Genomic DNA, 25,921 nt, shown 5'->3' on the forward strand with positions numbered 1-25,921 from the left:
CTAATTACAAGAAGAGTTGCGAAGTTCTATTGATCTGTTTCCTACTTTTATTTAAACATATAGATCTTTGATTGCAAGAGACTTGTAAGTTTAAAAAGACCTACTATGAATAAGCTTCACAGAGAAATCTAATTTTCAACATGAACAACATAAACGGAAACTGCTTTCTCGCTGTGATAGTTTTATAATAATTGTACTGATTTATGAGGAATATATTTGTTATCCAAAATAAGTTACATTGAAATGGAATTAAATTCAATTACTTTATAGCCATCATGTGCAGAGGTAATAGAATGGGAATAAAAATATATACACTTTTTGTAATTTCTCTTAGGCAAATAAAGCATGCCTGACATTGGTTGGTTGTTTTCATCAGTGAAAAATAAAAACATGATGTATCTTTTCCGAGTGATATGTCTTGGTGAGTCATCTATGACAAGGGTAGGATGTTCCTAAATATTTGACTATTATGGAGTCAAACATAATTTCCACTGAAACAGAAATGAGATGTCTGGCAAAAACTATATTTGTGAACATTTTGAACGGTGACCCATCCCAAAGGTGATTTTGCCGCGTTGATACTATTTGTGTGGATTTATTTTGCATACTTTTTCCACAGTGGTGAGCTCCCCCTTTGGGCATGTCTGCATCTTAAGTCACTTTTGCTGGAGATAATTAACCATGTATTATGCAGAAGGAAGCAGAATAACTGGAGGGAAGGGCTGGCTGGAGAGGTAGGGAGATCCTGAAAAATTTCTAATGAGCAAGGGTTTGAAAATGAAGAATTCATTATGAGTAATGAATTATTACTAATTTAAAATTGGTAAACTGCCCTTAAAGTTTCTCTTATTAAAGATGTTGCCTTTATGCTTTTTTAAAAAATAAAAAAAGTAAAAGGTAATAATTATAAGGACTTTTAAAGGTTTTCTCATGTCCTTGGTTGTTCTAACCTTAATTTCGCACATTCTCCTGTGACATGTTCTAGAAGGTAGCAAAGAGCTGGCAGGCACCTCTGAGAAACCCAATGTCCCCTGCACCCTCCTACTCTGTGGCAGCCAGCAGTGCCCCTTGGTGACAGCTCTGGAGCTGCCTGCTTCCATGCTTTCTGACTCCCTCTTTGTTTCTCCTCTGAGGGTGGACAGTCTTTGTTGTGCCAAGGCCTCTGCTGTTCCATGCCATTCACTGCTCTTTAGCCAATTACTTCCAACTCGAACCATTTGTTTGAGATATATGTGTAAATATAAATATAAACACGTGTGTTTATCATTGCCAGCTCCTATAGACAGTTGCAAGCTTATCTCAGGAAAAACCCTTTCCTTCTTTATCTTCTATTTATAAGAAAACGGTAATAAGTCCATTTCTGCTAGTCCATCACTTTTTATGGCAATGATAAACCTGTGTATATATAGTCTATATTTACCACATAGATGAAAATAGAATTTTCCAATAAAGAGAAGAGCTAGAAGTAAAATCATGATGACATCTCAAGTAGAATCAAGTGACTATCAGGTTCTGAGGATTTCGGACTTCCTGGAGTTGTATGAATCATCTGTGTTGACTTATTTTTTTAGGTTAAGGATATTTATTCACTTATTTTTAGTTCACCTTTTCACCAAAGTCCAGTTCACATGCAGAAAGAGCACATTTTACAAGTAGTACAAATAGATGAACTCTCACAAAATGAACATATACACTCAGTGATGACCCTTATTAAGTCATGAAACATTACCAGCAGCCACTAACAACTACTATCTCAGCTCCATCAAAGTAGACGACACTCTGTCCCTGAACACCAAAGGAGTCAACAAGTATTCTTTTCTGTCTGTTGTTCAATGTTGTTCCTGAGATTCATCTATATTGTTCTTTTCTCAGTGCTGTATAGTATTCCATTATATGACTTCATCAAAAAGCTTCTATAGATTTATTTGTCCACTTTACTGTTGATGGACATTTTGGTTGTTTCTAATATTTAGTGGATGTGAAAAGTCTTTGTAAATGCCTTTTGATGTACATATGTGCATACGTATTTCTTCATGTCATATTCCTAGAAGTAAAATTGCTGAGTCTTGAGGAATATATTTTCATTTTGGGAGACACTACCATACAGTTTTCCTAAGTGACTGTACTAATTTAGATGTTTATCACCAGCATGCAAAAGTGGCAGATGCCCCATGTTGTCATTATCTCCATATATTCTTGCTTTCTTTTTTGCCATTCCCATGGCTGGATATTGATGTCTCATGGTGGCTTTAATTTCCATTTTCCTAATGACTAATGTTGATGCATACCTTTCATATGTTAATGCCCATTTGGCCATCTTTTGGGAGGAACTCGTCCAAGTTTTCTTGACCATTAAAAAAACTGGTTGTCTTTTTCTGTTCACTTCTAAAATTGTACCAAACCATAAACCCTATATTTCATTTGGTGAGGGAGATGAGAATTATGGAAAAGTGACTTAGATAGAAATATGTGTTTGTTCATTCATTTAACAAATGTTTATCAAACATCTCTTACGTTCTGTACTTTATTGTGGTAAAAGATAGTGTCTGCCTTAAAGAGCTTGACAGTGTAGGGGGCTGTTAGGCAGGTAAAATGACCTCAAGACTTGGCATTAAGTGCTCTGATAATTAGGCACAAAAAGAGAGCCTAGTGAAAAAGCATGAGCTGGGGTGCATAATAGTATTGAGTTTAAGAAAATACTTCCCATAAAAGAAGAAAGGGTGCCAAAACTTAGATGAAAAGTAGGCATTAGCCAGATGAAAATTAGGATGGTTAATAGTATTTCAGGTAGAGGAAACAAAATCATGTTTGAGAAATGGCAGTGCCTGTGGAGAAAAGGGGTGTGTTTGCATTTATGTGGGTGGGTGGATAGTTAGGAAGTCTTAAAGTACGCATTAATTTATATAATGTGCCAAACTCCATGTAAATCACAAAGACACAAGGGGGGATAAAATTATTAACAACAACAATGATGATAATAACTACTATTTACTGAGTGTTTCTGGTATGCTGGGCATTGTGCTAAGCACTTTGCTTGCATTATTTCATTTAATTCCCATAGCCATTCTATGACCTTGGCACTGTTACTATATAAAATGTGAGAAAACTAGGTCCTAGAGTGGTAACTTCAGCCAGCCCTTGGTGCCCACTGAAAATTTAATTTATTGGAGACTAGAAATTACACAAAGAATTACACCTACAATTGTAATTGCATTGAGGGTTGCAGTAGCATTAAGTTAGACATGGAGTTAGATATGGGTCTGCATATCATCACGGTAAGAGTTGTAAGATACTGGGAGAGATCATAAGAATAAACACTTTTTAACACTTAAAATTATAGGTAATTAATAAAATAGTATGTATATTATATATATTATACTAATAAAATATATAAATTGTTGTATGTAAAAATACTTCTATACCCTTATGATAATGAAAATACAATAAATTATAGTAGTTAAGAGCACAGACTCTGGTGTAAAAATCCACCATTTATTATTTAACTACCCATGGTAAATGCTTAACCTCCATGCTTCACTTGGAAAAACATTGTCTAAGATCCCCATTATATTAATTTCAAAATTTGATGGGTCTGTGACAGAAAAACATCCAAATTTGCTTTTGGTCTTTTTCCTGAAAGTTTCAATGTACTGAATGACCCTAACCAAAAATAATAATTGTAATAATAATTTGCAGACTAAGACCTTGTAAAGTACATTACTTTTGGGCCTGCAGAAAATTTTTGGATTGAACTGAAGGCACTGAAAGTAGCAGGTTATAATTGAAATGTCAGCAAATATAACTTTTACAATTCCAGTTGATGCTGCTGGAATATTAAATATACCTGTTAAATACATTTTTTTCTTTTCAGTATATACATTTTAATATGTATTCCATATCTCTCCAACCATATTTTCTATATCAATAGTCCCCTGTGGCAGTTTTATCTTTGAACACAAACTATTCTTGTTCAATATTCGAGTAGTGATAATGAGTTTTATTCTATAAATAACAGCCTTAGCACCCTAAACTACAGCCAGCATAACTTTACCATTTGCAAGAACTACAGTGCTTTATATCCCAAATAGTAATTTTAATGTTTTATTCATTATCAGTAAACAAATGCAGAACACACAAAGAAAACTGTTTATTGCCATAGAATGGGCAAATCTATTGTTGTGTTACTGGGGTGCCCTATTTCCCCTGGGCTGGCAGGCCTGCACTGCTGGAATGCACTGGCCCAGGAGCCTTCTAGATAATTTTGATAATGCAAATTATATTTAAGTTAGCAATCTAAGTGTTCCAGAGCTGATAAGAACTCCAAACTATGGAAGAATCCTTGGAAATCTTATTTCATTTAGAGCCAGTTTAAGAGGTTCTTTTGTCCCCTTAGAGGTTGCCCAATAGCTTACTTGCAAGTCACACTTTTTCTCAGAAAAGCATACTAATTCCAGGTGTATGGTTGAAAGTAGCCTGCTGAATGCAGTAAATTTCTGTGGATTTAAAAAAAAAATTTACTTATTACTTTTAGAGAGAGAAGAAGGGGATGTGTGTATGCATGAGAAAGAGAGTGGGGGGGGGGAGAGAGGTTTGTTGTTCCACTTATTTATGCATTCATTGGTTGATTCTTATATGTGCCCTCACCAGGGATCAAACCTACAACCTTGGCATATTGGGGTGACATGCTAACCAGCTGAGCTATCTGTCTAGGACTAGATCCTGTGATTTTTGAACTGTATTTACAATATATTATTTGTTTTAATAGAAATTCTGAGAAAAATTTCACGTAAAATTTATGCATCCATAAGAAACACCATGCTTTATTATGTGAATTTATGTTCCTCCTGGCACACCATTGAAAGGGCCCAGATATTTTAAATCTGAAGGTACAACACATATCACAAACAGGCTTATGTGTGGATGTTTTTGTTTCGTTTTGTTTTGTCTGTTTTTTGGTCAGTATAGCCAATATTTTAAAAATTAGGAGATTCTGTAAATGGGTACAGCTTCTTCGTTTCACTTGAATGTAATTACAGGGCAACTGCTTTCAGAAGCTGAGTAGCACTGGCCCTCTGAGGGAAGGCAATAATTGCCCCTTCCACTTCAGTCTTATTTTGGCTGGCTACAGGGCTGTTTCAACCTCCTGGCTCCTATTAGCACTTAGATTTGTAGCTCCCTAAGTTAATGGGCCCAAAGCTTCTCAACTGGTTTGCTGTGTGGGTTGGTAATAGCTGTTCTGAAATAGTACTGATTTTTGTAGACATTTGAGGATGATATGATAAAGGTTGGGAAGCACTGAGTTCTACTTTTGGTAACTACATGCATGGCCTGGCATGTGGAGAACTGTCAACTCTTAAAGGCCTTCTGTAGATTTAGAAGAATGAAATCCATGTGCTCTTTAACCAGGTACAGCCTCTCTCTGGTGTCATAGGTTTTATTTGGTCAGCAAACCAAAGTCTGTTGGTCATAGCTCTGCTTATGTTGCCTGCTAGGGATGGACCTCAGACTGGCAGCATTCTTGTTTACAAAGTCAGTCTGGCTGGTACCTAGCAGGGCAGGGATATTTGGTAAAGATCACATGATTGAAAACATTGTCTTTTCATGTAACTCCATGAAAAAAATGGGGGTTAATGTAGGTTATAGTGTGTGATTGTATTTTAGGCGCTAGTACTTGTTTATAAAGGAGTTGCAAAATTCCTTAAATGTACAGTGAATTCTTTCACCACTTTTACATATTATGAAAATTGTAAACTCTGTTAATTAAATATGTTTATTCAGAAGAATGTCTGAGGAGAAACGTGCAAGCAGCAACAGTAAGACACAGAGAAGATGAAAATGTTATTGTCAGTAGGTTTGACATTTAGAAATTTAGGAGGATTGTTTGGCCTGAGTTTCCAAATGGTGCTGTAACATAATATACTGACTGTGTTTAGTTTAATGATGTATATATTGTCTAATGCATTTCCATCAGCAGTGGAATGGATATGTGATGCAGAATAGGCTGCATTTCATTTTATCAATTTAAGTACCGCTATGCTTCAGGACATAACAGTGAATGTTGGGTTATATTTCTGGTCCTCTGGGAATCTTTAAGTTTTAATAGGCTATGAGGATTATGGAAGCCCTTAACACTGAGTTCAGGCATGGCTCTGTGTGAATGACTGTGCTTTTGGAAGGCACACACAGCACTTTTGAGATCACTTTGCAGAGTTTTCTAAGAACTGAAGATTGAGAATCTAGTGAGATAAACACCAGGTACCTGCAAACATCAAATACATACTGTATAATTATAGCTTTCCAAGGAGCTAAAGATTGTGCTCAATTAACAGTACATGTTGTGATGCATTTATATCCGGATATATTAAATGCTAGATTAAACAAGAAAACATATCTTTTGGGAGTTTAGTGGACAACGTAGACATGTCATTAAGGTCTATGTAAAATACAATTAGAGGCCAGGAAAATTCCCAGTGTGTTGTACAGGCTCTGAAATGTGGGCCCTTGACCTACTGTTCAATTGAAATATAATGCAAGCAGCTTAAGTAACTTTAGAGTTCCTAAAGTGATTAAATCATATATTATTTAACCCAGTATATCCAAAATATTACTAATTTAACATGTAATTGATATAAAATGATAAATGGTTTTGTGTTTTTTTTGTAAAAGGTCTTCAAAATCTGGTGTGTATTTTACACTTGCAGAACAACTTAATTTGGACCATACACTTGCAGAACAACTTAATTTGGACCAGCCAAATTTCACATGCTCAGTGCACACCTGACTGATTTCTACTGGAGACACTACTAGTGGTTCTTGACCTTCAGTCTGTTCAGTACTGAGAGCAGAGATTTTATATTGTTCCAATTCATACTTTCATGGTTATTTTTTTATATGCTGAAATCTGTGTTTTCTGAAACCTCGAGTCCTCCTTTGTTTTTAACTATACTAGGCACTTAGTTGGAAAGAGGAGGAAGAAGGGTAAGCGCTTGTTGACTCAGTGAAGGAGTGATTCAGGTTCATAGTAAATGAGATCAAAGTGTGGTCTTCCTAATAATTAAGGGAATAAAACCTATGATGTTAAAGAGGCAATAAAAGAGAGACTGTACAAGTTATTTAAAACCAAATTCTGACTAAATCTAAAATAGATGTGATATTTAATAATTAAGTTTTTAAAAATAGAGCCAAATAATCTCCATACACAGGAATTCTGGGTGATGGATTTTCAGAATGATCTTTACCTCTGTGGGTTTTAGTTTATTTGGATCCTATTACTATGAAAAAGTGTAAACCCATCTTCTGTTGCCCCTCTATCTCTGTAAAAGGAGAGTATGGAATATCTATATATGTTTTCTGGAAATGTTTTTGCCTTTAGTAACTATTTCTGTTTTTTTGAATAGTGTAATTTAATAATATAGGATATCCAAAGAGGTTTGTGTGGCTTTTTCTCTGATCTCCTTTGGGCTCCAGCAAATTCTACAGCCTATTCTACAGCCTGGTGGTATTGCTTAGTTCTTTGTGTTAAAAAACCAGAGTAGTAGTTGTCAATAAGAAAAGTAATAATTTAATAACTACTTTTTTATCGGTTGCCTTCTGCAAATTGCATTTCTTAGATTCTCCAGACACGACAAACATTCTGCAGGATAGGCATTATTTTAGCCATTTTTGTGGATGTGGAAAAACTGAATTTTAGAGAGATTGTGACTAGGCCATGGCCACATAACTTGGAAAAGCTGATATTTGAATTCAGGGCCATAGAATGCTAAATCAGCATCTGGAGCTGACTAAAGTAATTTAAGGAAGCGTAGTTGCCTCTGATGAACTAACTCTACCATTAATGTCCATGGTATTACAAAAGTGGGAGGGTTACTTTCCAGTAACTTCTGAGGCTTCTAGGACTTCTGGGGTGGAGGGGAATCTTCTTGCATCTCTGAGAAAGCCTACATTAAAAACAAAATCACTAGCAAACAAGAACTCATATACTTTGTCGAATTTAGATCCCTTCAGTGCACAGAACATACATGAAGAAATGATGCCCAAAAGGTAGCAATGGCAAGACTCAGACCCTCACTGGCTCCTGGTCAGAACTGAGGAGAGCACTAGTATCTTTAGTGGCTGTTGGGATCGCCAAAGTGACTGCTGCAGTGACAACTTGTGCCATTTCGGTGCTTGGTGGCACTCCTGAAACCTGGCCGCATCCGTAATGGTAGAGGTTGGTTGTGGCATAGCACTTCCATCAGGCTCACAGCCCTGAAGCTTCCAGGGAGAGGCACCGTGGCATGAGGGAAAAATTGTGGACTTTGGGATCAGAGTGTGTTTAAATCCCGGCTGTGCAGTTCAGCAGCCATCAAACTATTTCTTCCCTTGTGAAGGGGAGGCTATTATCTCCTCTTCACAGTGAGGATTACCTAGGATAATGTGTGTGAAGTACCTGCCACACTGCTTGGCACATACCTGATTTATGGATTATATTTTTCCTGCTGAGATACCATTATAAATAATATACTCCTTTAAATTACACAAGACAAAGTGACAGATACATTTCTAAGCATTCCAAGGGGCTGTGGTAAAACTGTTAGGAAAGAAATTATTTACAGTCACAGATAAACTCTGTGGAACTGTGCTTAGAAGAGAAATCCTCCCTGTTCACCTTCAGAATTCTAAAAAGATTCCAGAGGATCTTTCAGCTACTGGTGTGTCCACAGGCTCAGTTTGGAAAAATATTTCACCCCATGGTCCCCATTTTACCTCCTAAGCATTTCTCTTCAGAGTGCCGTATAGTGTGTGTGTGTGTGTGTGTGTGTGTGTGTGTGTGTGTGTGTGTGTGTGTGTGTGTGTGTGTGTGTGTGTGTGTCGTATAGTGTGTGTGTGTGTGTGTGTGTGTGTGCCGTATAGTATGTGTGTGTGTGTGTGTGTGTGTGTGCCGTATAGTGTGTGTGTGTGTGTGTGTGTGTGTGTGTGATGCTAAGTTACAACTGAGATACTAGTTATCTGTTATATTCCTACCTAAAGCAGGTTAGAGGCCACGAGGAATGAGAAGTTTTGTTAAATTTTCTGAGCTCACTAATTCAGAGTTGGAACTCAAACTCTATCTATTAACCAATATTAATATATCCAAGTTCATAGCAGACACATTGCAGAGCTATGCATTTTTAAAATATAGGATTTGTGCCCTGGCCAGTGTAACTTGGTTGGACATCTTCTCATGCACCTAAAGGTTGCCAGTTGGACTCCCAGTCAGGGCACATGCCCGGGTTGTGGGCTTGATCCCCAGTAGGGGGTGTAAAGGAGGCAGCTGATCCATGTTTCTCACATCGATGAGTCTCTTTTCTCTCTGTCTCTCTCGCTCTCTGCCTCCCTCTCCTTTCTTCTCTCTCTAAAATCAATAAAACATTTTTAAAAATTTAAAAAAATAAAATATAGGATTCATAGGATCCACAACTTTGTAAATGGAAGGAGACTTGAAGATCTGTGGACCCCTTAACTTCACGGGTGAAGAAGCTGAGCCAGACAGGTTAGCTCATTTCGCAGTGTGCACAGGGCAGTGCTGCAGTCTGGTAAAGGAATAACGACTGCGTTGCTTTCTCCATTCAACTGGTCACGAATCTCACAGAGCAGATAGTGTTTAGGGGTCAGCTACAAGAATTCGGCATTGCTAAAACAAGAAAAACTCTGAACAAAATGCATCAGATACTTTGCTTTGTTGAAAACTACTGCGAGGTATAAAGGATTATTCAAGAGAGCTGGAGTGCTGGATGTGTTTCAGGTCGCTTGCCCTCTGGCCAAGAGTGGCTAGTGTGGCCCCCTCTTGATAACTGACTGTTCCATGGGTGATAGCTAACTGTGAAGTGGCTCTTGCATATACTGGACACCACCCTGTAATTTGGATAATCTGTGTTTCCGTGTCTGTAAAATGAGAAGATTAATCCTACGTACTTCACAGGTTTTGAGGAATGTACAAGTGGGTAGTTAGCAGTGAGAACAGTTCCTGGCCCATGTAAATCCATGGATTTGCTGATGCTATAAAGACGCCGACTCCTCTACCTCTTCTTCGACTGCTGAGAGCTGACACCACTCCACTCAGAGGACAATTGGAATTCAGTTTTTGGCCAACAAAACTGAATGCTCTGTCTCCCATGGTGCATTTAGTCACCTTCAGGAATAAATTTAGAGAATTTTAAGGATTCTCCTTTTAAACTCTGGTGTTTTTTGAATGATACTATATTTAAATTAAAATGTAAAAGTTTATTCCCCTTGTATGTTGGGGAAATACATGTTAGCACTTAACCTGCTTACTCCCGATAGTTAACTATTATTTGATAGTTATTTTACTTGTGAACATTTCTTAAAAATTAGGATAGAGATTAATCCATATATTATTTATAGGACTAATCCTGATTTAAATATTTTAGTTTTATATTGTCTCAAAGTAGGTTTCTAAGCCTGCAGTTGGCTAATTTTTGTTTTGAGATTATTTTTCAAAATGCTTTTCATACTCGTTGGCTGCTACAGTATTATTTTTCAAAGTTATTCACATCTCCTGGAGTACTTTAAAACAGATAAACTTACTGGTATAACTTACTTGTATAACTTACATAATTTCTTACTGGTCAGGTTTTCCACCGATGCTTGGCTGTGTGTGTTTATGTAGGTAGGTAGGTAGGTTGGGAGTTATGTGCACTCGTATGCTCACATACATATTATTTGTGGGAGTATTTTCAGTGATTCGTGTTTGAATAATATTTAAAAACATTTGATCTATGAGGGTAAGAGATGTGAGAAATAACCTTAAATTATGGAACATATCACAGTTCATGAGAAAGGTCTTTTAAAGTCATGTTTTCATAGAATTAGCTTTTTGAAATAATATTTTAACATTCCTGATTTAGCATACGTAATATAAATCCCTTTACATTGTAAGACAAATGTGCACCTAAGGTACTAGAAGTTACACTTTCAGGATTGTTTTTATATTTACTTGAGACAGATTTTCTCTCTACATTAAAGACTCCTTTTCCATATTAGAGCTCCTCTTTATGGCTTAGGCTGGCTGGTGTAAATACGCCAATTATATGTGTGTGCGTGTGTGTACATACTTCTCAGTAAATTATTCATATATATGTATGAATGTTCTCAAACTCAGATTTATAGGTACTAATTCCTAATTCATCTCCATTCCTTGAAACGTCTTCCCTTCCCTACTTTTCTTTTTATTTATTTTTAATTTTTATTTTTTTAATTAAATTTATTGGGGTGACAGTGGTTAACATGAACATACAGGTTTCAGGTGTGGGTTTCTATGTTACAAGGTGTGTTTATTGCACTGTGTCCCCACCACCCAAAGTCATATCTTCTCCTGTCACCATGTATTAGTGCCCCCTCCGCTATGAAGCCTCTTGGGTTCCCTCAACTTTCCACTATGCTTTGTTCTTTCACCAGAGCTCCTATGACTTATTAAGAATGTGAGCTCGATATAGGTTGGAAAGTATGGACTTTGATCACAGTTATTTTCATTGTAAAATGTGGATATCAATCCTAGGTCATTGGAATGGCTATTTTTTTTACATGAATTTATTAAATAACATACCTAAAAGCCCCAGTCAGTGTTAAACATATGGTAAATTTCAATGGATGGTAGCTGTTATTGTTGTAATTGTTTTATATTTGTCTCACCATTATCTCTGAGCTTCTTTAAATTAGGTACTGTGGCATATGATTTTTAATATCCTCACTTTCTGACATTTTGGCAATTTGTGGATGAACTAATAATAAAATATGTACCATGTAATAAATTTCACTATTCTAAATCTGAGCCTTCATGACCTGCTAGCAATTGCACGGATTCTCTTTGAGTTGACCTCCAAGTTTGGTTTTTGGTATTTTTCAGTTTTTAAATGTTTTTTTCTTTATAAACAATACTCAATATGTCATGTCATTCTCAACAAATCGTATTTTGATTTTCTGGTATTATTTAGTTATGAAAGAAGCATATGGTTATGCAGTCCATTTGGCAGTCTACTAATTTGATCATCGTTGAGAAATACTAATTGATTATGGATTTATTATGACAGTTAGCTATCTGTTGTGGACCAGATTATGAGCTACACAGGGCAGTGATTATGATGTCTGAATGCACAAACTGGATGGACGAGTTGAGCCAGTCAAAACGATTGTTCAGTAAGGCATTCACAACCCATAAGATATTCATTAAAAATATCAGCTCCTCTTTTTTGGTACAACTATGTCAAAATGTCATTAAAACAAATCTATTAAGTTCTTTGATTTGTCTTTCAAATTGTATTTAAAAATCTACCTATGTTAAAACAACTTCTGGTTCAGATGTGTGAAGAGATTGAATATAAAAGTATCCTAAAAATACATCATCTGATATTTTCTAATTATTGTTAAATATTTTGAGAATGCAAATTTCATTTAAATGTCAACTGTAATTAAGTGTGTGCCATTTGTTTTTCTACTCAGGTTTTACAGTTTGATGGAATGTTTTCCCCACAATTTAATAAATATTTGTTTTATTTCACATGAATTAATTCAAAACTGGATAAGAGCAACATATTTTAATCAATTATTGTTGTGATGGACTAGAAAATAAATTTACTTCCTAAGCAAACTGTTTATTATGCATTTGAATGGGATTTATCTTGCTTAGCTTTGGCAAGCTAAACATGGATGGCAGCAATTAATAGACAACCCAACTATGTATACTGCATAATAAATAAAGCAAATTATTTTTCTTGAATATGTTGTAGATCTTTAGTGTATAAAATTTGTAATTACCCCATAATATATACCTAGCTGTGTTCTGATAACACCCATTGAAGTGAAGTAGTACAGAAATTCTACTGTGTGAATTAGGCGTTTTTAATTGGTGCCAAATATATGTTTATCATTATTTTATTTTCAGTTGTTTGCTTGTCTGTGTATAAATCACACAACCACATTATACTTACATAAAGTGCTAGGGAGTGAACTGGAGATGAGTACGTAGCTCAGCATATTGCCCCTCCCATCAGCCTCTTAAAAAATCCAAAGATTTTAACGTTTTAGCATGATGGTTTAAAAAGCATCCCGATAGAGAGGATTAAGAGAAGGATATCAATGTTCTTATGGGAATGCAAACTTGTGTGTGGCCAGGTTACTTTTGGCAGAATATCATTATATATGAAGTAGTTTTACATGCAAGTACAGATTGCACATGGTCATATTTGTGTTGCAGTCTAAATTACATAAATTAGACATATGAAGACAGAATTTAATCATCTTGTTAGTCCTTTGCAGCACAAATCAGATTTTTGACTATGCAATCCCTATAAAATGGCAATTACACTTGAATATAAGCGTAGTATAAATTATGTTTCAAACCATGATATTGAGCACAGTATATGCAAAAGAAATGTTTAACTCATTTGCTATGGTTCCTTTCTTTAAACATTCATTTGTTGTCTGTATAGAATAATGAAGTGTAATGGAAGCTGAAAACAGATTAAAAGAGTAATTTCCATGTCAGTATGCTTTTGCGTTTCCTCCTTCCTCTGAAAATGGGCTGTTCATTTGGTAAACTCTATTCTTAAATGATTTCTCAAGCTTCTGGTCAAATCTTCTCCAAATGGGACTTTAAAGTTTGTTCCTTGTATGTTATTGTCTGCTTTTTTTAAATAGTGAAGTATTTCTTGGGTGGAATAATATTTTCAGGGAAACATTGAACGGGAAATAGGAAAAAACAGTTTTATAAATGAAGAGCTTTCAGTGGATTTATTATAGATAATAGAATTCCAAGGGGATTCTTACTGAATTTGAGTTCTTAACGACCTCTGAATTCCCTTTCTCCTTATTTCTATTAATCATTGAATTGTCTTAATGGAAGAATTGTAGACACTATGTTGTGTGAGCCCAGGGTGCAGATGCTATTGTCTGTGAATTCCCAGGATCTTCCTGTGAGAAACACGCGATCATTGTTAAAGGTAGTGTTGAGGAAGTGTAACTTGGGCAAAACTAGGTCATTGCTTGTTCCAAGTTCTCAGCAACATTTAAGTGGAAAGGAGTCTGGACACTTGATATAAATGTATATAAATCAGTGTGTGTGAGTAGGGGAGATGTAATTTTATAAATTATATAAATGTAGGGAGTAGGAATAGGACTGACATTTGTTGAATACCTAATATGTTCCAGGTAGTCTGGTAAGTACATTGTATACATTCTGCTTCTCAGTGTTCCTAGGCTTCCCCCAAAACAGTTTTTATTATATCATTTTAATAAAGAGATAAAAATTAAACAACTTGCCCCAAGTCACATTACACTCTGCTGTTAAAGCTAGTGTTCTTTCTGTTTGGTGTTCATGCCTGGATCTTTTCCATAACAGCACACAGCCTTCTTGTGGAGAGGAGCATGCCATTCATTCATGGGAGAGCCTGAAGTTCTGGCTATAAAAGTGTTCTTGACGTTTTCTTATTGTCATCTGATTGCCTGATAAGTCAAACGAGGGGGATGGAACTGTGTGCCTGGGTTTTGTCTCAAGGAAGGGAGGTAATGCTACCAAGTAGGTGTGTCGTCATAAAATATGTACAGGTAATAATCTGCATTGATGCTTTTTGTGTTTTTAAAAAAATTCATTAGATTTTTGCTACAATGGTCTTGTGTCAGTATATCTAATGGAAATTGGATTACTTACTATAAAAATAAGCTTTATCTTTGGACTCTACCTACCCTAACTGAAGTGATGTCTATTAAAAGTTTGAACATTCTTAAGAATTATCACTCTCTAATCTATAATTGTGAATCATGAAATTATATGTATTTTATGTGTAGGTGTTACTTAGAATATTATTTTCCATATTCCAAAAAGAAAATAAAGAACTCTTCTTTCCTGTTTATTGTGAGAGGCATATCTAAAATCAGATATTCTTATAGACATGATGGGCTATCTACCTATGGCCTATACTAAAAATATGTGAACACTAGTTTGCTTCTCTACAGTGGATGATGTGTGTGCCATGGAAATCCCTGTGTCTTTTCTCAGCAGTAAGATGTCTCATGCTGTACAAGTTCAGAAGAGATATGGTAGTGTCACCTGTCACCTAGCAACAAGCTTAGTGCTTTGTGCCTTTTCATTTTAAGTCAAAATAGATATGAAAATGTAGTACTTAGAGTTGCATTTATCTCCAGAAATATTTAGATTAACCTTCAAGCATCTTTAGTTCCCAAGATAACTCACCATGACAGATAAACAGAAATAATTTTACACGAAAAAAAGCAACTTAACTATCAGAGACCTTCACACAGAGCAAGGCCAACATGGATCTGTTATATAATACTTCAGACTTAAGTGCCTGTTCCCTAATCGGCTTTAAAAATTATGGTAACTGAAACGAATGTGTATATAAAACTTTATTATTGGATTTTTAAAAAATCAGTGTTTGAAAACACAAGATCACAGCTAATGAAGCGGTGATTTATAAAGCTGAATCTAGAAGATGGAATTTCGAATAGAATTGCTGTATCAGCACCAGAATTCAATTTACTCGAAACAGAGCAGCTAAATTACCTTTGTGCAGAGAGTGGAATACCCTGACTAGTCAGATGTCTATAAACACCTTTAAAACGTGCTTCTCATTCTCTATTTAAAGATACATAAGGGATTCTCAGAGGAACTGGCAACTAGTGAACTTATGGGTCCTGAAGTATTTAGAATGTATTAAACACTAACCTTTAAAGATTGAGAACATAATAGATCATTTAAGATGTGATGAAGGGCCAGCACCCTGTTAATACAGGGTAATGTAATGCCTGCGCTCTGAGATAATTATTCCAAAGTAACTCCTTACTCATTAAGGTGGGGAGCATCCACTTTCATTCTGACCAAGGTCATTTCTGTTGTCCAGAAAACTCTTTTTAAATTCTAAAGGAAGCTGGCTATGTGTCGCAGTCTTACAGGAAAAAACCAACAGTTAGAAAGTGAAGAATTTAGAAAATCATTCTCCATCCCTTATAGCTATTAAAGAGAAACAGGTTTAACTAGAATTTATCCAGACTCCCCACTACAACACGAGCATTTATCAGTGGTCCTTGGCAGCAATATTTTTGTTTAAAAGTACATCTAAAATTCTTTCCAAAATGTGATAATTTATGCTTTTTCTTATTTGTCATGTTTTTTTCATATGGAAGTAAGTGACCAACCCTTTGCTTTTTCTTCACTGACAATTGAGAATTACTTTTGAAGCCAGGAAAGGGCGGACCAAAAGCATTTGCGATGAGTTTTTGATGAGGACAGTGACCTTTAAAACTTCTGTGCTTTGGGAAGATTTACTGGATGATTTCACAAACCTATTTGGCAGAGCTAGGTAATCTTTTAATTAGGAAATTGATGAGATATTAACTCTTATTGGAAATGTGCCATTTTCCTATATTATATATCATGGCCTGCTTTTGATGTGGATTTCGGGAGCAACACAAAGGCCCCTTTCTTAGCATGAATAAAATTAGAGATTCGTCTGTTCTGTATTGTGATCTTAATTTAGGGAAATCTTATTTTTTCCTGTTTAAAACTTGGGCTGTTGATTAAAGAGTGATTATGCTTCATGTATGACAGCACAGATTGCTGTATAGATATTTCTTCAATTAGGGTAGGTGGGGTACATAAAACAGGTATTATTATTATCCCTGCTGCTGTGGAGAAGGAAATTGGGCCTCAGGGAGGTTGAATGAGTTGCTTAAGATGACACAGCCAGGGGAAGACAGAAGTGAGACTTGGTAGGGCAGGTCTTCTCAACTCTGACATGTGTTTTCATTTACTGTCATTGGTGCTACTTAAAGTATAGGGGAGCAGGATGGGAGCAGAGGTAGAGATGTCTTGCGTGCTCCCTGAGGCACTTGAAATAAATGGAAAACACTAATGAACATTGTACCAGGCTTTCCCCAGGCTTAAAACCCACAGAGATGTACATTTAAATTAAACCACAAAGAGCCATGCACTAAGATTTGGGACTAAGGGGATTTGTAAGGACCCTGATATCATGTAACTTGTTACCCTGAATAGGAAATTAACCTCTGATCATCGCTGTCCAATGGATCTTAAAATAATTCATGTGCCCAACTCATAGAACTGCTTTCAGAACAAATTATATCATTAGGTTACTTTGTAAATCCCCAAATGCTGTGAAATGTGTGATAGTGTGTTATGTATAGTTCAAATAATATAATGTTTACTTTAGTATGCAGATTAATTGTACAAAAAAGACAAATTATATAATTAAGACTCTAGTTACTTAGGTAATAAATATCCACAGTTAATATGAAGGGGAGTTTTCTTTATTTGATTTTTATATCATTTCTCATTATTAGCTTTATTTTTTTGACAAATATTTTTCGATCCCCTAAATTTTGTTAGGCTTTGTGTTGAGTATTGGGAAATAAGCATGGGAATGGCACTGTGTTAATAGCATGTGTTTCTTCTCCTGGTGGGAATATAAATTGGTACAGCCTGTTTAAAAAGCAATTTGGTGATATATTTTGATAGCCTGAGAAAACTCATATTATTTTAATCCACTGATTACATCATTATATTCTAAGGAAATAATGGTGCAGACTAGAGCAACTAAGTATAGGATGTAGGATGACTGGCTAGGGGTGAGTTGTGGTGGAAATCTGTACTGTTCTCTAATACCCAGTCCCCACTATCCAATTAGAGTCTTTCTAGAGAGATCATCCTTTCTAGTTGTACAAAGGGGTCATCCAGGCTAGCAGAGGCCCTGGTGTATACAGGATTTACATAGAAGGATGTTTAGTTGTCAGTAATAGCAACAAATCATAACTCAGGAGACAGTGGAGCACTATGTATCCCTACAGTGGAGTACTATAAATTTTGGATTAAGCATTAATAAATTGACTCATATGAAAATGCTCATGGTATTTTAAAATGTGTGTGGGGGGGGAATTACACAACCATATTTTGAGATATAAGGAGCTAGAATGTAAGATTGAAGCCAGTTTTGAAGTATTGGGTACATTCTGCTAAGAAATTGGAACTGATTGGTTTAGATATATTTTGAAGACAAAAAAGGACAATATGTGTTTGATAAGAACATGGTGGTTTAAATGACTTTTAAGTTCTTTCAAGGAATTCCATATTATGGCTTAATAATGTAAGACAGAAGAATTATACTCTAAATTTCAAGAGAATATTTCTAGTCTGGCACTATAGTATCAAAATATTACATTTATGTTATATTTCTTTGTAGTATCCTTTTTACTAGTACTAAAAGCTGTAGTATGCATTGGGAGGTGTGTTTTGAGACATAAGAGACATATATAAGGGGCAGGGCGGAGACAGAGACAGAAATAGATACATGTAAAACTGGGATAAAATTAAAGGCCGGTTCCCCTTACAGGCCAAACCCATGGAACTTGTGAATTCTGCTACATTTTCTTAAGGCCTTGTGAGTTAGTGAGCTCTTTTTTTTGTTGTTCAAATGTATGGAAACACATGCAAAGGAAACCTGGCCCAGTGCTGCAGTATGGACATTGGCACAGAACGTCTAAGGACTACAGGCGTGTCCCCTCTTGAATATAATTCCAAATGGAAAAAAAAAAGTCAACTGCGTCTAATAAGCTGGCTTAAGTGAATGCCAGAGAAAATTTGCCTCATGAAATGGAAATTCTGAAGCAAGTTACTTAATGCTGAGAAAAAACAAATAGGATGACTTTCAAAGGGGGCGAATGGTCCATTTTAATCAGAACTCTCCAGTCCAGCAATATTTAATTACTTTTAATTATGTAATTATATTTTAATTATTTGGAAAGATCCAAATGGTCCTGGGGATTTGGAAGCTTTTGATTATATAACTACTTACTTAATATTTGTTTAATTTTAAGAGGTGACATTTATTAACTTAGATCAGTTTTAAAAGTTACTTGGGTATTGGCCGACATGGAGCCACCAAAAAGTATCATATTGGTTATTCTGTACATTTGTATCAGCTGTAAAGAGAGGGAAAACAACCACAATACATTTCCTCTGGAAAACAGCATGACTAAAAATCTCTTAGTTGCTAAGAATAATGGAGCCAAGTGCTCCAGCTGGAGTATTTGTGAGTTCTCTTTCATATATTACATTTTCTTTTAACCCGCTTTCTGCCATTTCTCCCTTTCTTTTTCATCTTCACCCACTGATCTTTGTCCAGAGTTTCATTATCTTGTGTCCGGGATCTGTCTCAGTGTCCTGGGTGGTGTTTCTGCCTCTCTTCCCTCATTTCTACATTTTGCCCTTTACGTGGCTGCTAAAGAGCAAGCAAAAAAACAAACAATGAAAGAAAAAGTATTCCTCAGCTCTTATTTGTATGTCACTCCACTAATTAAGAACTTAAAGTATTGCAGAATTAGGATTTTCTTTGTTTCTCCTCAATGAAAGGATGTTATCGACATGTGGAACCTTTTCTCATTGTTTGTTTTTGTGTGCTTTTCTTGCAGGATCAATGTGACTCCAGAAACCAATGGATGAATGAATATCCATATGAAGAGGAAAACAATAAAGGTGGGTCAGTCAGACTGTGTAACTGCAGTGAAAATCCTATTTGAACATGACTTTTGGGCAGGTATTCTCATTAGAGCACCTCCTTGTCTGAAGATGAGACCGAGGTCAGTACTTAGACTCACGCATCTGGCTGGCGAGTGTAGTTTGTATTTTTAATTCTTTAAATATAGAAAAATGTGTGAGGAGGCAAACTGCTTTTGTGCAAGTCTGCCTGTCTTCAGTTTCCAGAACTGAAGTTGATATTTTAAGAATCAACTTTTAGATGGGTAGTAGAAACTGGTAAACCAGTTGATGCAACTGATCATGGGGACAAAGACCAAAAAAAAAGTAGCCAGATTTTGTTTAATATACATCAGTTCCTACAAGCGTAATCCTAATGCGAACACCTTATGGTGTGTGATTGCTGGCAAGTGCCGTGCCCACACTCTCGGCTTTCCTTAGAGGAGTAGGAAGATTATGAAAGTTTTTAACTTTGATTTCTCACAGACATGTACCAATATGAGTTTGGAAGAAAAGTACTATGAACATCACCAGGAATCAAATGCTGGCTAGCACTTCATTTGTGGTAGTTATTTGAGCTTTCCTTGTACTACATACTGATTTTTATAGACAAATCACAGGTAACACTGTTACAATACGTTAAACTACCTTCCTTTCATAAGGTTTATGCTGAACAGGTCTGGTACACATGCATGTGCCTCGTAACTTCATACAGCTGCACAGCACATACAATTTCATATTTTCATTGCCTCAACTTGTCCTGCCACTTTTAAACAAATGTGCATCATGCCATATCTTTTTCTGGCAGCCTACTTTCACATTTACTTACAAGCCATTTCCCAGGTTATATCTTTCAATTAAAACTGCCTTCCTCCTCCCTCAGTGCTGAAATCACTCCTTTGTAGTACATGCGTGCATCTGGGCAGTGTCAGACCTCTAGAGGGAGTACGGATTCAGAGGTGATCCAAGGGAGACTTCTGGGTGTGATAGTCAGGTTCTCTTTCATAACTCCGGTGTTGCCTATGTGGTTGCTGTTTGTAAGAATTAGTTGTACTGTGTGTTTGTAGGTAGCTCAGTAGTGTGCTGGTGAACAGGCTATAGGGGCTGGGGTGGGGAGGCCTGGTCTGTAGTGTTTGTCAGTTCCTATGGTGTAAAACTCCCACTCTGGCTGATTTCAGAGATTTAACCACTAGCTTGCAAGTGTTCTTAAAATTCAACAGTTGGTTCTCATAAGCTGGAGTCCAGCTAGCTCTGTCTTGCACACCACTGATAATTTCATTTACAATTTCACATGCTCCTTAAGACAGTGGGGCAAAGGAAGTAAATTTAAATTTTCCAGGCTCATTCCTGTGTAAATATAGATACCTTCTTCACTCATATCATGCAAAATATATTTACCCCTTTCCTTATGTATGATGTTGATATAATATTACTTTGTGTTTTTGTTCAATTGTTATTAAATTTTTATGTTTGAATGGATTAGGGTTAGCTTTGTAAGTTTATACACTTTGGCAATGTCATTTTTCTGTAACTAATTTTATGATAACTGAAGATGATGGCAAAGAGAATCATTGTGTTACTGCTTTCCCTGAGGATAAACTCTGAAAATATTATCATGATTGGCTATAATATACTATATGTGATTCATTCTAAATGATTGTGCCTCATAGTTTATAATTCATGAGTTCATAATTTTTATAGAGGAAGGAGCAGTGAGTATTTCACTGAATATGTTTGTCCCAATGAATTATTTTTTTCTATTGCTGTTTTTCATACTTTCGATCCATCCATATTTTCAGTTATAGGTACCTTAGAATAGAATGCATTTGACGCTTGTTTTTTTAAGTTGGCTTGAATCAGGTGCCGTTAGTTTTAGTAAAGTCTGATTCTGGGAGAAAATTGTAGAGTTTGAAATTTTGTCTTTTCTAAATATTTCAGATATATTGACAAGGTCATTATTACAATGACGTTTTAAAAATCTCAGCAGTTGAAGCAACATTGCCACTGTCTATATAATTGAAAAGGGATTTGAATGTGGCTCATAAAATTATTTTGTACATTTTCTGTTTGCCAATGGTGACAAAATCTTGCCAAGAGTCACAGAATATCCTACTGTGCCTTTGTGCTTAGGTTTTTAAAATTTAAACAGCCTACATAGCATTTGTAAAATTTCTTTTATGTCCATACCAAGAGTCTTGCTTCCAGCTTACTTCCAGGAGCAGTATTCATCTGCCCTTTCTTTCCAAAGTGTCTGTGTGCGTGTGTATTGCATTAAGTTTTTTCTTGTACTCAGTTTTTAATTTTTTACTTAATTTCATTGCACTTGAATTAGTCCCTTTACCACCTGTCATTAAAAAACATCAAATGAATTCTAAAAAGCATCCAGACATCCATTATTTCTTGCTCATAAATATCTGCTTAAAACCTAGTCTATATGCTCTTATATGCATTTCAGCAGTTGCTGTCATTGTGAACAAGGTGGCTTGGTTGTGGACCTGGCTGTACTCCACTTGTTTCCCAGCCAGTGCAGTTTGCTTACCAGGTGCTTCTCAGCAGCTGGTTTAGAGCAGGTGTCCAAAACATACACATACATATACATTTGTCCAGCTTATCAGAGTTCACATGCAAACTTTTGTTCTATGACTACCTCTGATGAACAGCTACTTAAACCATCCAGCACAGCAATGGTGCCTTCTATTTCTTGTGTTTGGAATATAAGAGGACAATAGCAAGCCTTTCTGAGAAAGCTTTAATTCCTTACAAAAAATATATTTAAAAGTTTATTTCATGGTGATGGACACATCTAGTGTGGTTACTTTAAATTTCTTTTCCATGAAGTTCCAATTCTTTTTTCTTCGCACAGGACAGACAGATTGTAATAGCAGCCATTCAGTATTCCTTCCATTTTGAACTAAGGAGGCACATTTCCTCAGAAAGCCCCATTGGTGGAAATGAAGCCTGCTGTTGGCAAAGGTTTATGTAGAGTAGCTGCCTGGGCCGTAAACATGGAATCAAAAGATGTCAAGTGACAGCTCTGCAGTTCTCTTTGTATGGTCTTGGACCAGTGACTTCTTTCTGAATTTTACTTTTCTCAACTGCAAAGTGGAACGAATAACACCTGTCCTTACCTATTTCAAGAGTTGTTATGGGGGTGAAAGAAAATACGACATATTTGTGCAAACAATTTAAAGTTGTAGAATTCTAGAGCTGTGTGTGGCATTGATGCTATTATTTTTAAAGCATAAGACAGATTCATGACTGTATTGTATGACTTTACATCATAAAGTCAAGCTTTTACAGAATTGGAAGCACCCTTGAAGGTCACTGACTCTAACATGTGCTTGGTGTGTGGTGGCCTTCTACAGGAGTTGGCTGCTTTAGGATTATGTTGAGTACTCCTTGGAATTTCCTTCTGCGTGTGGCAGTTCATTCTATTTTTGGGCATATGTAATTATAAGTTCTTCTTATTGAGTCAAATCAATAGATTGGATAGTGGTATGAATTCAGTAGGCACATCACATATTTATTAACGTATCGTCCTGGATTAGGTCACTCTTCTGTCAAGTCTTTTCATCTTTGGGTGTCTAATTTCTCTGATCTGGGAAATTAGAACAAAGTGATATACAGGGAGTTGAGAAAGATTATGCAGTAATTGAAGTAGAATAATGGCTTTGTATTTGAAAAGATGATGCATTGCTCATTTTAAAAACATTAAAGCAGGCAAAGCCCTGTCGCCTCCCCACCTAACACCGATCAACATTGGGTGAACATTATTTACAGCATCTCTGTCTGCATATATTCACGAAAATGGAGGCAGTTTTACAGAAAGAGGATTATATTTATACTTTGTATTTCTAAAGAAGAGTTATTTTTTTACTTTGCTTCCAATATAATGGAAGAAATAGAAACTGAATTTAAAATGAAGAACTATATTAATTTCTAGTTGATGTTCTTTCACCAAAGTGATGCTTACTTAAGAGTTAAGGGGAAATAAAATCCAACTTTTTGAGTTCTCGCAATTCTGCTGTTTTAAACAATGGATTCAACTTTAAACAGCATCTTTTGACTTTTTGCTAAGAAAGGTGGGAAAATTGATGGTATTTCTTTCTAACTACCTTTCCCTCTTCTTGTTTTACTACCTTTTTAAAATTGAGGTTATTACCCATTATCCCATTATCTCTGGTTGTTAATCATAATTATGAGAGCTATTTCATCTTCATTCTTATTTTTCTCAGAAATATGGAAACAGGGCCTTATTGTCATCTGGCATTTTGTGTTCCTGTGAAGGCTGACACCACCTGATCTTTCACTCTTCCTTATTTTGCTTTTTGGTCAGATATTCATGGGCTATTTTTAGTAAGCTAGAAGTTTAGTAAATTCATCGATTTTTTTACTTTTTTATCATTCTGTGTTGGTTTTTCTTGGCCTCTGCCATAGAAGTCTGAGAAGTAGAGTCTGTTTCTATGCCTTCATATTTTAAAATTATAATTAAGGAATATTTTCTATTTGCTTTGTTTTCTTTTTTAGTAACCATGAAAGATGTTTCTCTTTGGTTTTCCATATCTATGATTGTCCCCTTTACCTTTTTTTTTTCTTACTGTGCTTTTCCATTAAACATTTTTTCTTACTATGTTTTCCATCCAGTTGTTTATTATTTTTTACTTGCTGAAGTGGCTTTTCATCTCTAGTATTTTATAGCTCTTTTAGCTTATTTTCATGTGTTTCAGTTATCTTGTATTATATCATTCGAACCCTTGTACTTCTCCCTTGAACCTTCTTTAAAGAAAGACCTTTCGTTTGTAATGTTTTTGAGCCTATGAAGTGTTACTTGTCTCAATTTTTTATCCGTTTCCTTGGGTAATTTCTCCTGGGATGTTTGTTCTTCACTGGCCTTTTCCTTACATTTCTCTTTTGCTTTTGATATCTGCTGTTTTCTGCACAGTTCCTCGTGGCCCCTCTCTGATTGTTCCCCATCTTTAAATGGGCCAGTAGTTTCTGATATTGCAGGTGGTACTGTCGGACAGTTTGGCGATGAGCTAAATGAGTCCAAATCTTTGATTTGAGCTTATTTCTAGTACTCTCTGAATGAAGGTGTTGCTTCCCGAGTTTTCCCCTGTTTCCATTGTACAGCAAAGCCTGAGACAAAGGCTCCTGTCTCCCTTCCTTCTCCCACTTCCAGTAGACCCCCTTGACTATGGAGCTAGACTGTAAAATGCTGTGTTTGCTTCTTTAGCCCCATTTTCTCTGCCTTCACTGGATAAGCCTTTTATAACTATGGTTTTTACATTTAGGAAAGTTCTGCGTCTTGCCTGAGGTTTTGGGAGGTATGTATCAGCTTCCAGTGGCCTCCCAGATTTTATAGGTTTTGACAGGTGTGCTTTGAGTTTTAAAGGAAGGGTATAAAAATGCCTATCATTGCCATTTTTTAATCAATACTGTTTTAGATGCATTTAATACTCATGGGGAGTATTGAGCATACTATATACTGTTTAAGAACTTGTCTCTCTGCTCAGGCCTCCTGGGTTCTAATCCTGCCTCTGTCAGTGCTTCACCTGGCTTCTACATCGCATTGTTCATCTCCACCATGTCGGATGATGATAATAATAATAATGCCTGCTCCAAAAAGTTGTTGTGGAGATTAAATGAAAAAAAAATGCTAAAGAAATTGCCCATTGCCTGGCAGTTATGAAGTGCTCATTAAAATAACCATTTTTATTACTTTAAGCCGTGTTAATTGTGTTGAGTGTAGTTTGGTTTTAGGAAAATTTTTTGCTCAGGCCAGTATTTCTATATATTTTTTCCTTTGACTGAAGATATGCTGGGATGTAACAGCATGCTTGGGGATATTAGGTGTCCTATTTAATATGTCAGCTTCTGGTTTTAGGGTCTGATTGGGGACTTCCAAATTGTTACTCTGTGTTTATAAGGAATAGATACATCTGGCTCTCTCTTGGAGGAAATAAAATCCTTGAAGACATTGGATACGCTGTGGTAGTTAGTCCACACGTTATTTGGTTCACTCACAGAATGTCGACAACTTCTGTTGTATTAGGGTTCTTTAGAGAAACAGAACCTATATGATATATATGATTTATTATAAGGAATTGGCTCATATGATGATGGAGACTGAGAAGTCATCCCACGATCTGTAGTGGTGGATAGATAGTTCCAAAGGCCTAGGGGAGCCAATTGTGTAAATCAAAGACCAAGAACAGGAGAAGGCTGATTTCGCAGCTTCAGTAGGCAAAAAGGCACTGAATTCTCTCCCTTTGTCTCCTTTTTGTTTTATTTAGGCCCTCAACAGGTTAGATGATGCCTACTCACATTGGGGAGGGCAGTCTACTTTCTGAGTCCACTGATTCAAATGCTAATCTCATCCAG

At 36.1% G+C, this 25,921-nt stretch overlaps 1 protein-coding gene across 5 annotated transcripts in view; it reads left to right on the forward strand.

Annotated features, from left to right (window-relative positions):
* KLF12 (KLF transcription factor 12) overlaps positions 1-25,921 on the forward strand; it is a 387,098-nt gene that overhangs the window by 99,090 nt on the left and 262,087 nt on the right. For 4 of the 5 annotated variants that reach the window (XM_087814298.1, XM_016216445.2, XM_087814300.1 and 1 more), the window contains one exon: positions 19,477-19,540. In XM_087814298.1, coding sequence (XP_087670424.1) covers positions 19,508-19,540 — 33 coding nt within the window. In that variant the 5' untranslated portion in view covers positions 19,477-19,507. Of the gene's footprint in view, positions 1-15,654; positions 16,353-19,476; positions 19,541-25,921 lie in introns of those variants that run through there. The other variant, XM_016216444.2, reaches the window with a different exon arrangement.

The sequence above is a fragment of the Miniopterus natalensis genome, chromosome 2 (genome assembly GCF_054644295.1).
Source record: "Miniopterus natalensis isolate mMinNat1 chromosome 2, mMinNat1.hap1, whole genome shotgun sequence".
Lineage (NCBI taxonomy): Eukaryota > Metazoa > Chordata > Mammalia > Chiroptera > Miniopteridae > Miniopterus > Miniopterus natalensis.